Below are 14,994 nucleotides of genomic sequence, written 5' to 3' on the forward strand. Positions count from 1 at the left end.
ATGGGTGGGTAGGTTGTATCTGTACCACCAATTTCAAAATACTGAACTGGTCCCTCAGTATCCCTTTTATTTACAGTCCCACTTCCATAGTTTGTGGGGACACTCCCCTTTAAACGACATTTAGGGTCTTTTGTTGTTGTGTAAGACAGGGTCTCCGATAGCCCAGGCTAGCCTTGAACTCCCAGTTGTCTAACCTCCACCTTCCAAATGCTCAGATTATGTTTCGTGCCACCCCACCTGTCTTAATCTAACTTTTTTTTTTTTTTTAGACAGTGTCTCACTGTGTAGCCCTAGTTGTCCTGGAACTCACTGTGTAGACCAGGCTGGCTTTTACCTTTGCTAGAACTAAAAGCAATACCCAATACCCAACTCTTGTTGTAAACTTTAAAATCTAGCTCTGTATTACATTACTCTGTGTGTGTGTGTGTGTGTGTGTGTGTGTGTGTGTGTGTGTGTGTTAGTATTCTGTTAGTGTTCACTTGTGCACAGGACTATCTCCCCAGTTCTTGTTTTTACTTTGATTGAAACAGATTCATCAGTTTTTTCTTCAGCAGTGTAGGCATTCCAACAAGATGATCTGTAAGGAGTGGTCGGGGAGTTTTTTCTCAGTAGCCTATCTGTGTCTTACCATCTTTGCAGTTAGCTCACCTCACAGGATTTAGGATACACCACAGATTGCTGAGGGCCTGCTCTCAGAACTGCTCGTCTGACCTCCGACCCGAAGGTTTCTCTTCTGTACATTTTGCGTTGTCAGGGTGTGGGGTCTTCTGGACGTTCTTTTCAAGTTCGTGCCATTTCCTCTGCCTGAGGCTGGCTTGGCCAGGGCTTGTCGCTCCCCTGTGTTGTTCCATCTTGTTTTGGTGTCCTGAGTAGCCTTCTCTTGCCCTTTTCAGTCTTGTTGGAGGTTTCTTTCTCTTGGGGGGGGTGTTTTGTTTGTTTCTCTGTATAGCCCTGTCTGGCCTCAAATCTGGACATCCGCCTGCCTCTGGCTCCTGAGTATTGGGTAAAGGTGTACACACCAGCACCCAGCCATTTTTTTCACTTTTGAATAGTTATTGTTTTGTCTCTTGTCTGTTTTCCCTTTTTTCTCATTAGTTCTTCCACTCACGCTTGTCTCTTCAGCTGTAATCCAGCTTCTTGTCTCTTTTTTTCTTTCCTTCTTTCCCGCTCCGATTCCTTCGGTGCATGGGTGTTTGTTGAGTCCTCCTAGGTAAACAGTCCATGGCTGTGGTTCTTCCACACTGCACTGGGCTCATGTCGTATATTCTGATTCACATTCATTTGCTTCCATGTGTCTGTCAGTCCTTCTGGGACTTTCCCTTTGATCTGTGGGTTACTTAATAATGTGTTGTTTAATGATTCTGTTTAGTTCCCATTCCTTCATATTTCTGTTAATTTGTGGTTAGATTATTGTCAGAAAACATGGAAGATTTCATGTCTTTGATGAGGGAACTTTTAGTAGTAGTACTAAAGGAAATTTAAAATCACTGCTTTTTATAATGGTTGCTTTTTCAAATAAATTAATGTCAAATATTTAACATCCTTAGAGGCTAAGCTCATATTTCCAACTTAGAAATGTGAGAGCCTTGAGAGCCTGATTTCCACCATGGTGAAAGCGTCTTTTGCCTAGTATTCCTTGTTTCTGTTCCCCTGCTTTCCTATTGCTTGTGTGCTTACCCTCCCTCAGTCTTCCCAAGCTTGCGTGCCATCTCTCCCATTCAATACAGGACAGAATAAGTGGCCAACAAAGTGAGTCCCTATTTTAAGCTCTGTTAAAAGTCTTCAAGACAAACAGAATTAACGTCTTCATTCCTTTTGAATCTTTACTTATGAATTAAAAATAATCTAAGCTTGCTAATTAGCTCAGAGACTTCATTCCTAGAAGTGTTTAGCTTTGTGGGTTCTCCATGGCAACGTCATCTCTATGGCACTGACCTAATGCTAGCTAACAACCCCACCCCCCAAGGCACCACAGGTACTACTCTGTGTGCTTTGCACAGATATTAGCTTAGTGACTCTGCTCTTTATATCTCAGACTTGTGCAATATATTGTCAGATATCAACTTCTCTGGTTGAAAATCGAGTTCTTCCTTATGCCTCTGAAGGACAACGGAGGGCGAGAAGTGTGAGGTCTTGCTCCCACTGCTGGTTCCTCTTTCTGCTTCAAACCCATTTCTACTGCTGGTTCCTCTTCCTGCTTCAAGCCCATTTTTAGTTCCATACAAAATTTTTACATGTAAAAACATATGAAACACATAATGGTCTTACTGTCCTTTGTTGAGCAAATAAAGAAAGGAGGGAGTGAAGATTCCTTCAGTGAAAGGCTTCTCCTACATTCCAAGTATCATCTCCTCAAGTCTGCTTTGATTAAACTGGTTATAACTTTTGCATATATAGCCTTTTTGAGAAAAGGTGTTTTTCTTTTTTTTTCCCAATTTTATTTTATTTATTTTTTTGTAGTTTTTTTTTTTTTAACATAAAAACAGGTTATAATGTAAAAGTCCAGGGTTATTTTAAAAAGTAAAATATTTTGTCTGTAGAAAATAATATAAATGATAACATTTCCCAATAAGCCCTTTTGAGCCAAATAATAGCTGAATTATACATATAAATATTGATTAGATTCTGGGATACAGAAGAAACCTATCTTCATCTGTTTAGAGAGCTATGTTTTACTTAAATTATGTAAGTGAGATTCCTGTTCATCTCCCCCTTCACAGTTTGATTTACACAGACATTTTTCTATAGGCTAATCCTAAGATGTTTTTCTTAATTCTGAATGATAAAAGTGTTCAAGTATGTTCTTAGGACTCTATAGATTCTCACACTAACATCTCCCACTCTCTACTTCCATGTTTTGTTAAACAAATGTCATCGGACCTAGGCTGGTTATTATTGAATGGCTCTTGTCTTTTCTGTTTCATTTTTGTTGTTGTTTTGGGTTTTTTGAGACAGGGTTTATCTGTATAACCTTGGCTGTCCTGGAACTCAACCTGTAGAACAGGGTGGCTTTGAACTCAGAGATCTGCCTGCCTCTACCTTTGAGTGCTGGGATTAAAGGCATGGATTTTTATTGTCCTTTTCACAAGAGTCTAAAAGCTCAGATTCGTTTGTTTGTTTGTTTGCTTGTTTGAGACAGGGTTTCTCTGTGTAACAGTCTTGGCTGTTCTGGACCTTGCTTTGTAGACCAGGCTAATTGCAAACTCACAGAAATTCCCTTGCCTCTGCTTCCAAAGTGCTGGGATTAAAGGCTTGTGCCACCACCACCTGGTAATTTAGTAATTTTGATCTTTGGATTTTTTATCCAAGCATTCTCTTCTTTTTGATTTCTTATCTTCTTCCTTACACCCTCCCTCCTACAAGTTTGCAAATGTGAAGTTATTGGTTCAGTCGTTAGTCACACTTTGCTTATGACAAGGAGAAATCGAGGAGTGGAGAACATAAACAACAGGAGTTTATTTTGTTTTCTTTTTTTTAAAGCTGGGATGTTCTCTTCATAGTAAGTCTTGCACTTCTTCAGTGAATGCCTCTTCCTTTTGTGGGCATTGGCAGCTTGGAGGCAGGGCTTTGCTCTGTTGCCTCTGGAGTATTGACATGGCAGGTAGGTGCTACCCCCTCCAGCCTGAGTTGTGCTGTCCCTAGTTCATTGCTTTATCACTGCTATGTCCTTGCCCATCATTTTAGAGATCGAAGAAGCATTCATATCCCTGTGCTTGATTCCTTTTATCAGGAAACTTGATACTTGCTCAGAATTCTATAACCCCACCTGATTTTGGCTCAGGGGGCACTCCATACACCTGTGTATAGAGGAGACTCTGGGCAGACAGGACTAAGCTTTTGTCATGGTAGGTGGGGCAGTAAGGGCCAAAGATGACTCTTGAATTGCCACTCACCAGGCCTCTGTGTAATCATCGCCCTATTCAAAGTACAGAAAGTTTTGGATCTGATTTTACTATCATATAAGTATGTAAGCGTACAGAGGCATCACATGATAACATGTACAGTTTCTCTAACTCATAACTTTTTCTTTCACATGTACTTTGAAGTTGACATTTTTTGTGTGTGAGTTAAACGGAATGGAGTTAAAAGTTTGTATATAGTGTTGTATAGTAGTCATTTATAAAACTTTAGCCATTTTGTGTTCCATGCAGTAATTTTGACTGCATTGAATATCGATTGGCTAAAATTAGATTTGAAATCAGTGTAATATATAAAATGAATTACTCATTGCCCAGAAGAATTTGTGCAAATTAAAATTACCTTTAGTACAACTGCTGTATGTATTAAGGAGCAAATACATTTGCTTTCTGATAGTCCATCTTCATGTTGGTACTGTGAGAAAGAAGTGTGAGATGTGAATGGTCAAAAATAGATAATCCATAGGGAAAATGAACACACCAATAAGGCTTCGAGACTAAGTCAGTACTGATGCGTTTTCCTTTTCTTTTTCTCATTTTGAGACAGTCTCACTGTGTATCTTTGGCTGGCCTGTAGACCAGTGTAGTCTCAAACTGACAGAATCACACCTGCTCCAGTCACCCAAGTGCTGGCTTATTATGAATGGAAGGACACTCTAGCCGATCTTCCCTTACATTTTAGTCAAGTCTTGTTTCATTGAGTGCCAGTAGTGAGCTTAGTTGAAAGGGACCCTAGATTCAGTGACTACTTCCTAAGCCTCCCTTCCAGAACTTCCCTTTCCTTGATACAAAGAGTGTCTAAGAGTTAGGGAAAGAGACCAGATTCGTTTTGTTTTGTTTTTTGAGACAGGGTTTCTCTTTGTAGCTTTGGTGCCTATGCCTGGAACTCACAGAGATCCCCCTGCCTCTGCCTCCCGAGTGCTGCGACTAAAGGTGTGCGCCATCGCCCTGCCCCCCCCCCCAAGAATTTTTTTTTAAATAAACTGGTTATTTTATTATTTTTAAGAGTCTTGTATGTTTTTATGTGATATGTTTTATTTATTATGTATTAATAAATGCTTAGGTGTTGGGGATTTAGCTCAGTGGTTGAGTGCAAGGTTCTGGGTTCAATCCTTAGCTCAAAAAATAAAATAAAATACATGCTTAGATGTATTCTTAGATAATAACAGTCCTCCCTGGGTGTTTGATTTATGTATGTCTCTAATGTAATTTTCTGAAACAATCATGATTTATCACCAAGTGTCAGGAACTTTTCTCATGGTTGTCATGAAATGCCTGGCAAGAAGCGTGTCAGAAAGGGCGTGTTTGGGCTGCCAGTGGAGGGCAGGTACAGCCCACGGTGGGAAAGGCAAGGTAGTGCAAATGGGATGTGGCTGGTCATATTGTGACCTCACCGGAAGCAAGGATGTGAAGTGTGTGTGTGTGTGTGTGTGTGTGTGTGTGTGTGTGTGTGTGTGAGGCATTTAGACATATGCCATCTAGAACACTTTATCTTCTGGAAGACAGAGCTGCTTAGTCCCAGAGTTCAGAACAGTGCACGGTGACTTTTTTTTAGTTATAGGAATGTTGTTTTCTAACTCTCCACAACCTGTCTTCAGAGATGGAACTGGAGTTGTCACTGTGAAAACAGAGGGCTAATCCTTTACTTTTCAAATTCATTTGTTGGTTTTAAAAAGTTTTGTTTTGAAGCAGACTTACTGTGTAGCCCTGGGTAGTCTTGAAACCACAGCAGACCCCTTGCCTGAATGCCACCCACTCCAAACTGTGTTGAAGTATCCTGTTTTGATACATAAGACATCCCAGCTCTGCCTCTTTGTTTTGTTTTATTTGTTGAGACTAGGACTTGTGTGTCCTGCAAACCATTTCCACAGACACTTCTCTCTTCGTTCCTGGTGTATAATGAGATAGGCCATGAGTATTTAAGCAAGTGATAGAATTAGTAACCTTCTATGTTATCTAAGGCACTTTGAAGTATTTACTATTTTCTAATTAATAGAAATCCTTTTAGGAGAATGAACTATATGAGTGTGTATAGTCAGTCTCCTCCCCCACCCCATGTGTGTGTGTGTGTGTGTGTGTGTAGATGTAGTCCAGAAGTAGATGCCAGCTGTCTTCACTTCTCCCCCTTACCATTTGAGACAAGGGGGCCCACTGGCTAGATTCACTGAGTGGGTAGACCAGCTTACCTGCCCATTCTTGGGATTCTCTTAGCTCCCTCACCCCACGGTGGCACTTGGGTTACAGCCTTACCCCACCATGCTGAACTAAGGCCCTTAAGCTTTTGGGGCAGGCCTTTACTCACTGAGCATCTCCCAGTCTGTGGAGCACACAGCACCTGTTTCACATAGCTCTGTAAGTCAGTTGCGGGGACAACGGAGGCCCCCATTCTTGCCTCTTCACCTGAAACTGCAGAGGAGGGAACCCTCAACTCCAAGTTTTGTCCCCACATGGAGTCCTGGTGACCTGCACATTATTTTTTAGATTTATTATCCTTTCTTACACAAATTTGTTAAGGAGGCAGCCATTTCTATTCTTGTTTGTCATTCTGTTCCCGTCCTTAGGTAAACCTGGGTGACTTCAGCTGTTTTTGTCTCTTTCCTCCTTCCCAGGTCCAGGACATCTGTTTCAGCCATGACTGTCGCTGGGTGGTGGTCAGCACCCTCCGGGGCACTTCCCACGTTTTCCCCATCAATCCTTACGGTGGCCAGCCTTGTGTCCGCACACACATGTCACCACGAGTGGTGAATCGCATGAGCCGTTTCCAGAAAAGTGCCGGGCTGGAAGAGATTGAGCAAGAGCTGACATCTAAGCAAGGCGGCCGCTGTAGTCCTGTCCCGGGCTTATCCAGCAGCCCCTCCGGCTCCCCTCTGCATGGTAAACCCCCTCCCCTCCCCCCCCCTCCCCTCCCCTCCCCTCCCCTCCCCTCCCCTCCCTCTCCTCTTCTCTCTCCCTCTCTCTCTCTCTCTCTCTCTCTCTCTCTGCTGCTTGCTGTATGACATGAATTTTATTGGCTTAGGATCAGATGCAAGTTTTTAGAGTGTGTTTGTGCTGTGATTATGTCCTAAGCACATTTACAAAATTTATATTTATTAAATCAATTAAAAGTGCAAACCAAAGTGATAATGGTGATCTTTTCATGGTATTTTAACTGCTTTGTATTTTCAGTATATAATTAGTATTTGGTTTGAGATTGAGTCTGTTTTCATAAAATTTGGATATGTATTCCAGAAGATCCTTTGTGTACTTGGCTGATACTGCAGTTCAGTAAGAAATATTTGTTATTATAATGGAATTGTCATGAGCTGTGTACTCGGACTTCATTTTTAAATAAAGCTCTCTGGGATTCATCCTAGTACATTACAGCAGACCAGAAAGTCACTTTTCAATACCATCATCCTGATCAGTAAATGGAGCATCATCAAAATCCTTCCCTGTCCACCTCTTTCTAATACTAAACCATTTCTGGACATCATGGTGTTCACCTGGATTTAAAAATACGTTTATTCCAGCGAAGCTCTTAAATATGTTCTGTTTGATGTTAACCAACTTATATGTAGTGGATGTGTTTTTATAAGATCTATTCATGCTGTGGGATGGTTTATTTGGTTTTGTTTTGGACGCAGTCAACTTCAAACTGTAGCCCAGGCTTATTTTGAATTGGGGCTTCCTACCTTAGACTCACATGTGCTAGGATCCAGCCCACACCCTTCTCCTTTTCTTGTTTGGAAAGGTGTTTCATGTAGATGACCGTCAATTCAGCTGGTTTTGAGGTGTTTCAGGCTAGCCTTTTTGAAAGGTTGCATTTCAGCTGCTCACCCATTTCCTTATGCAGTCATGCTGCTGTTTCGTTATTGTGCCTGAACATACTGAAGTGTATTGTGTGGTTTCTGGTTTGGAGGTTACTAGTTCTAACGATGCAATCAAGTTCTTCTATTGTTTCTTGTTAAAAATGTATATTCATTTTTGAGTGGAAATTTTGGGTTATTCTATAGGTGAATCTTTTATGATTTTCTGTTTCATTTTTCTAAAGTTGTATGTTTGTTTCAGATAATGTCTCACAAATATAACCTATAGTAGTCTGGAATTCCATAATCCTCCTGCCTCAGCCTCTGGAGAACTGTCTTATAGGTGTATCCCACCATACCCAGCTGATGTGATTTTCACATCATTGACTCTGGAAGGGCTGTGCCATTTCATTTTCTTCAAAAAGACTTAACATATTGATACTTGTTTTCGGGAGCTTTTCATATTCTCCTTAATAGTGACCATTTTATATTTTCAAAATTGAGGTATTTTTTATGGGGAGTTTATGGTTACTATAATAAAGACTTCTTACTTTTTATCCTTCTGAAGTTCAGGTAAATATGAACACCATATGCACAGGGCTGTCAGCCATGACCCTTGTCTCTCAAACGCTTCCCTGTCTGCAGCAGGGAATCACTCATGCTTCAGGCCGCTCCTTAGTGTTTATTCTTCACCCCAGACCTCCCTATCCCACTGGTTCTGTGCCTTGTAGCTGGTTCAGCTGCCTCACCTGCAGCCCCTTTTCTGCTGACACTCAGTGAAGTCCCTTCACTCCGGTTCTCTCATATTAGAGGCATCGACCTCAGAGCAGCGCTTGTTTCTCCTCCTCATTTTCTCTGTGTCTTCTATGTCCAAACAAAATGGGCATTGTTGTTGGTTAGTTCTAAAAATGATGTATTTACAGTTTGTGTGGGTAAACAGTCTGATGCGGGTTACAAACAATGTAAACCTTGGAACAGGGAGGGATTCCTCTTGAAAATGAATCATGTCTTGGCTGCTCTGTCTTGTTTGTCTGCTCTCTTTTTAGCAAAGTGAAGGAAACTGTTCAATAACAGTTGATATAGGGGTATTTCCTTTCAGCCTTTTGGAGCCAATCCAGTTTAGATTAAGGATTCTTGTATCTTTTTTTGGGTAAGTTTTCCAGAGGATGTTTATTTATTTGAAGTATATTCTTTGTAAATATCTCTTTCATTTCCTATCTTGTTGCCTTGGGCTTCAGAATAGATGAGGCACTCTTATGTTGAGATGCTTGAGTATGCTCTAGCAGAAGTGCACACTCATTTCCATTATGAATCTAGAAACACACGACAGTGTCATGAGAAGCTGCTGGTGGCAAGTGCAGATGGTTCCTTATCACATTATATGGGAAATAACATCTGGTTATATCTGAAATAGGATCATATTATTTGTGGAATAATATTCAATTATTATTTCTTCAGATACTGTCTGTGCCTACTCTACTTTGAAATTGCGTTTGACTGTAGTGTGACTTTAATATGATTTCATGTTATCACTATGCCACCACATTAAAAAAAATAAGACTTTTACTATAGCATCATTTTTCTTAGTAAGCATATGCATTTATTTATAACGAATATGCATTCTTCTCAGAGTACATGGCCTTTTCTAGATTTGCAGGTAGTTTTTCATGCAGGAACAATGATGGATCTCTGATAATTATTTCTTCCCTCTCCATTTCAGTTACCTCTAGCCTTATTTGGAAAAAGCTAATGAAACCATTTCCGTCATTAACCACAATATGCTCTCATAACTTTCTGGTGAAAATTGTGTGCCTCACCAAGCTGTTAGTGGCTTAGGGTGGAGAATGTCCCATCTAAGCTCCATCTTACACCAAGATTTCTGCCCATTCTGAGTACCCTCCTGTGTTCCCTTTTGGTCTTGTTTCGTGTTTCTTTACCTGGAGTTATCTTTACAGCTTTGCTGCTTGTTAATTAAACTAGTCCCCTAAAACTTCTTAAGCATTTCCTTTATGCTGTTTTAGGTGTAAGCATCATTATTGCTCTTATTTGAATATAGTCATTACTTAGTTACATACCAGTATCTCTTACTGACCTCAAAGCTGGGAAAAATCTTTTTGTTTTCACTTGTTCTTTTGGCTCCTGTGTACCAGTTGGTAAAATATCAAAGACATACAACATGTTTAGAAGTTATTCCAAGAGAAACAGTGCATTTTGTTATTTTTCTAGATTAGTTTTTAAGTTAGCATAAACAGTTGCATTATGGCATTTTTATACATGCATAAAAATCAATTTAGATTTAAATCATAACTTGCCAGAATGGAGATATTTTTATTCATGGTAACATTACTTTTCAATTTGACACATGTAAGATGATCACTTACTCAGCCACTGTGAATTAATTTTTTTTTTTTTAAATATGTGTGTTGAGTCAGCAAAACAGACGTTTGGTGAGCAAAGTGGAATATGTCTGTGTTCTTGCAACTAGGACAGATTCAAAGAATGGGAGGGAATTCAGGGAGTGGTGTTGCATACCTTTAATCCTGGTACTCTGGAGGCAGAGGCGGGGCTGTAAAGTGAGACCCAGTTGCAAAAGAATTGAAGAAATTAGGGAGTGCCTAGAAAGGATTTCCACTTTAACTCACCATCCTGTTTGTGGATGTTGCTGCGGTGGTAACTGAGCAAAGACCTGATGGTTATGAGGGCAAACTTAGGCAGACGGGAGCAGATGGCACAGCTGCCCATAGAATAGTGATGTGCTCAATGGCTCCTGCTCTGACTTTGACTTGGAGGGACATGGGGACCTGTGGTGGGCTTTGAAGACTGTGCTTTGGTTGCTCTGAGTGGAAATTTGTATGGAAAAGGCACAGTCTGAGGGGGGGTGGGCAAAGGTAGAAACCTAGAGAAGCAGTGAGGGAGTGTTGACAAGGGCCAGCAACAGAGGACGACAGAGTTTGAAGTAGGTTGTCAGTACGGGTTTGTTAGAGGTATGTAGACTTTCTGAGTGTATGTGTGTTTCTGTGTGTTCATATTTGTGCGTACACGTGTTTACGTGTCACAGAGTCTCTCCTCAACCCAGGCCAACCTAGAGCTTGCTTTTATTAACCCATTGTTCTCTCATTTTCATGGCAATCTTCTGACATCAACCTCTCCATTGCTGGATTATAGGTGTAAGCCACCACAGCCTGCTTCAACGCTGTTGTTATGGTAGAACCATCTGAACTTTTTTTTTTTTCTGCTTACATTTTATGTCCAGTAGGAAAGAATGGTTGAGTCATGGTGACTAGCAATGGTTTTGGTTCGAAAAGCTAGAAGAATTGGGGTTGTTATCAATTGCGATAGAAACATTGTGCATCAGCAGGTTTGGGGATAAAAACAGGATGGAAAGTTTGGGATATGTTAAGTTTAGGCTCTCTCATTTTCCCACTCGTTTTCTCTCATCTATCCCTTTTTCCTCCTTTCCCTGCTTTGTCACTTACCCTGTCCTTTTTCACCTCCTTAGAGACAGGGTCTCACTGTATAGCCCTGGCTAGCATGATGGGATTACATGTGTGTATCTGGACGCTGATACGATGTCTCATGTTCTTAGCATGGTTCTTATGTGGTTCTGGAATTGCTGGAAGGTGACGAGTTTGTATCGGGATAGTGATGAGAAGGTGTGGGTGCAGCTGGAAACACGTGCAAGAGAGGAACTCCTGCTGAGAGTGATTGTGGGTAAGAGATGTCATCCTGGAAGTCACCAGCAAGTGACAGGAAATAGAAAACCATATCCAGGAAGTGGCCAGGAGAGAGGTAATGATTGTGTTTGGTTTCAGCAAGTGGGTAGTGCAGGTAGAAACTGATGGTCAGAGACTGATTAGAACAGGCTGGGAGGGGATTTAGTCAGAAGAGAAAATTGGCACCATCAGATACTGATTGGGTGGGTTTTTGTTTGTTTTCTGGAAGGTAAGATAGTGGGAGGAAGTTAGGGACCAACGTGGGAGACTGCATTTGTTTCTCATAGATGTGGGTTCTGAGGATGGGTGAAGGTCAGTGGGGCTGAGTGAGAAAGGCCAAAGAAGGATGCAGTCTTCTGGGGTCACCATTTACAAAGTCAGGAAGCAGCCTTGCCTCAGGCCTCACTGTCTGTCTGTCCTGCTGCAGCTGGAGTCGCCCTCCTCTTACCTCCTGGAGTCACACAGACCTGACCTGACCTTCAACCTCTGAACTGCACTGACTTGCCTCAGATTCAGTCTTTTTTTAAAAAATTAATTAATCTATCTATCTATCTATCTATCTATTTATTTATTTATTTATTTTTGTGATGCTGAGGTCAAACCCAGGGCCTTGCTGATGGTTTCATGAGCTGTATGTTGAGATAACAGAGGACCTGTGGTCAGACTCTGTAGGATCACTTCCCATGATTCCCACCTGTAATCTCGGGCAAACTGCTTGCTCTGGCTACTGAGACCCAATTTTTTACCTATCAAACAGGGATAATAATATTCCCAGGCTTGCGGGATCACCATGAAAATCGCAGCGCTGTGAACGGTTCTTGGCACATATGAAACACTCAGTAAAAATCAACCACTGTCACTTAGCTCTTGCTGCTGCTTATTGGCAATGTGTAGGATTGATTCTTTTCTCGTTCTTTTAAAAAAATTAAGTAAATAGTTCAATGAATATTATTAAATGAAATAAAAATTCAAACTTACTTTATATAGGCTTTAAATTGCTTTCAGTGTGGACATTAACTTGTGACTATTTCTGAAATGGGAGATGATACCAATCCACAATTGAAAGTGGTACTCTTGGTTCCTCACCTGAGTTAAATAGTTTGGGGTGTGTGTGTGTGTGTGTGTGTGTGTGTGTGTGTGTGTGTGTGTGTGTTCGTGTTCGTTCCTGACAGCCTCAGGGTTTGTGCTCTCCCTTTATGTAGGTCCTTGGATTGGCCTCAGGGGAGGAGGCAGACTTGGCATCATCTATCCCACTGGCTCTATTTGCTTTTACCAGTTCTTTAATTTGAAATAGGTTTTCCTTTTATGTTTAAGAATATAGTGGACACCCTGGCATGAGACTTTTAGGGACTGACTGATCTCCTGCCTGTCCACCCGCCTGCCTGAGCCCACCCTGGAGGAGGGGCTCCTCTCAAATAGCCCAGGCTGGCCTCACTATGTAGCTAAAGCTAGCCTTGAATCTCTGATCCCCCTTCCGGCCTCCACTCCCAAGTTCTGAGACTGCCCCATGTCCCTTAACCCAGCGTCTTTCTCTCTAACCCTCTTGGTCTAGGGAAGGAGTTGTGGTTGAGCTGCAGCTTCTGGCAACTGAATTCCATATTCTGCTCCCTCCCAACCCCTGAACGGAGGGCTTTGAAGGTGGCCTCTCATTTCAGAGCTGCCGCCGCTGTGTTTCAGCAAAAGGGTTACAAGTCCAGCAGCATCTCTTCCCTTCTAGCATCTGTGTGTGGTGTTCATGTCTTACTGCTCAGAGACTGTTTATAGCCTTCATTTGATGGCTTATTGTAATTATTTACTTTGGTTGATAGGGAGTTTTCTTGATACAGACCGCATCACATTGTAAATACAAAGCAGCCACACAGCTCCGCCTTGCATAGCTTCACCTCCTCAGAGAGTCAGCACCAGTACATCACTGTTTACTTGTGGACTGAAGTTTCCATGAGTGTTTTAATTTTTGCCAAGAAAAATCAATCATGTGCACTGTAGTTCTGCTTTAAATTTCATGCCTCATCTGACACAGGGTATATAAATGGTACAAACACATTGTATGGGAAGAGTCCTCCTTGAGGTCTCTTAGCACCTGGGGTTTTGCTCATTCTATGTAGTCTGTTGCCTGAGGTCGATGCAGCCTTGTTTCTAATCTGTTGTTTTAAAAACTGAATGTTTTCCTGGCTCCCGAGTCATCCTCTGGAAATGTTGGCATAACATTATGCTCATTTTGACATTCACTATACACCAACATCACCCACATTTTAAATATTTTCAGTCATTGTGCAGAGCAGATGAGCTCTTTATGAAAATGTTTGGAAAAGGATAAGCCCTTCCTGACAGCAAGATGTCTAATTTAAAAACCACGTAGGAAGCAAGGTGTACTGACTCAAGCCTATAGTCCTATTACTCCGGAGTCTGAGGCAGGAGGATGGTCATGAATTTGGGACTAGCCTATGCTATAGTGTGAGACCCCATCTCAAAAACAAACAAAAATATTAGCAATTGAAAAAACTGTCCAAGAGAGTAGCTCTTCTTTATAGCTCATATTCTTTACGGCAGCTTGAGGTTCACCAAACATTAAGAGAGGGACGCATAGTGCCTGGGAAGATGGCGCAGTGTGTAAAGTGTTTCCTACGTAAACACAGGAATCTGAGTTCATCCCCCAGCACTCACCTGTAATTCCAGCCCTTGGGAGGCAGAGACCAGAGGATCTGTGGAACATGCTAGCTGGCTAGCCGGTCTGGAGTCTGCAAAGCTCCAGGTTCAGTGAGAGACCCTGCCTCGAAAAATGAGGTGAGGGACAATAGAGCAATAACCAGATGGAACTTTGCATCCATGTATAGGTGTGTGCGGATAAACTGACATGTACTCATGCGCGCGCGCGCACACACACACACACACACACACACACACACACACATACACACAAGCTCATACACATGCATTTACTCAGGGACAGAGGCACGCTAGCAAAAAGGGGTATTGGAAGTGCCATGTGTGAGGAAAATAAGGTAAGCCGTTAAAACCCTCCGAAGTTCTAGATAATACACAGCTGTTAGCTGTGCTGTCAAAGTACTGTGCTGTGTACACTAAAACGTTTTTAAAAATAAAATAAAATTTAATTTAAGTACTGTAATCTTTTGTTTTTTAGATAAACTCTTAAAATAAATGCCACCAGGAAACATAAAATAAGCGCTGAAATTAACATAATTAGCATTTGAGGCTAATACAGTTTTTTGTTTTGCTTTTTTTCTACTTATGAATACAATGCCAATTTGCATTGGCAAATCATAAAGTTTACAATTTTATCATTAAATGGTTAATGAGATATGCCTCTAGAGGGCAATCTTTTCTCAGCTTTTCAGTTACTGTAATCAAGGCTTGAACTTGGGTACTCCAGGAGCAGCTGCCCTGTCAGTTCTGACATCAGCCCCTCTTGGTTTTATTGTGTTTTCTGTGGTTTATTCCCCACCGTATTCATAGGGAATTGAACTCAGGAAATGTGTCACTATCCACTTACATTCCTTTGAGTACCGTGTGTAGATCTTCAGTTCCTATGCGCAGAACCTCACAGTTCTATGGAGACAC

General features: G+C 41.4%; 1 protein-coding gene across 8 annotated transcripts in view; it reads left to right on the forward strand.

The window, feature by feature from the left end:
* The window catches only part of Bcas3 (BCAS3 microtubule associated cell migration factor), a 502,893-nt gene that overhangs the window by 163,033 nt on the left and 324,866 nt on the right, over positions 1 to 14,994 (forward strand). For all 8 annotated transcript variants that reach the window (XM_036195473.1, XM_036195472.1, XM_036195479.1 and 5 more), the window contains exon 15: positions 6,527 to 6,791. In XM_036195473.1, coding sequence (XP_036051366.1) covers positions 6,527 to 6,791 — 265 coding nt within the window. The remainder of the gene's footprint in view (positions 1 to 6,526; positions 6,792 to 14,994) is intronic.

This window comes from Onychomys torridus, chromosome 8 (genome assembly GCF_903995425.1).
Source record: "Onychomys torridus chromosome 8, mOncTor1.1, whole genome shotgun sequence".
Taxonomy (NCBI): domain Eukaryota; kingdom Metazoa; phylum Chordata; class Mammalia; order Rodentia; family Cricetidae; genus Onychomys; species Onychomys torridus.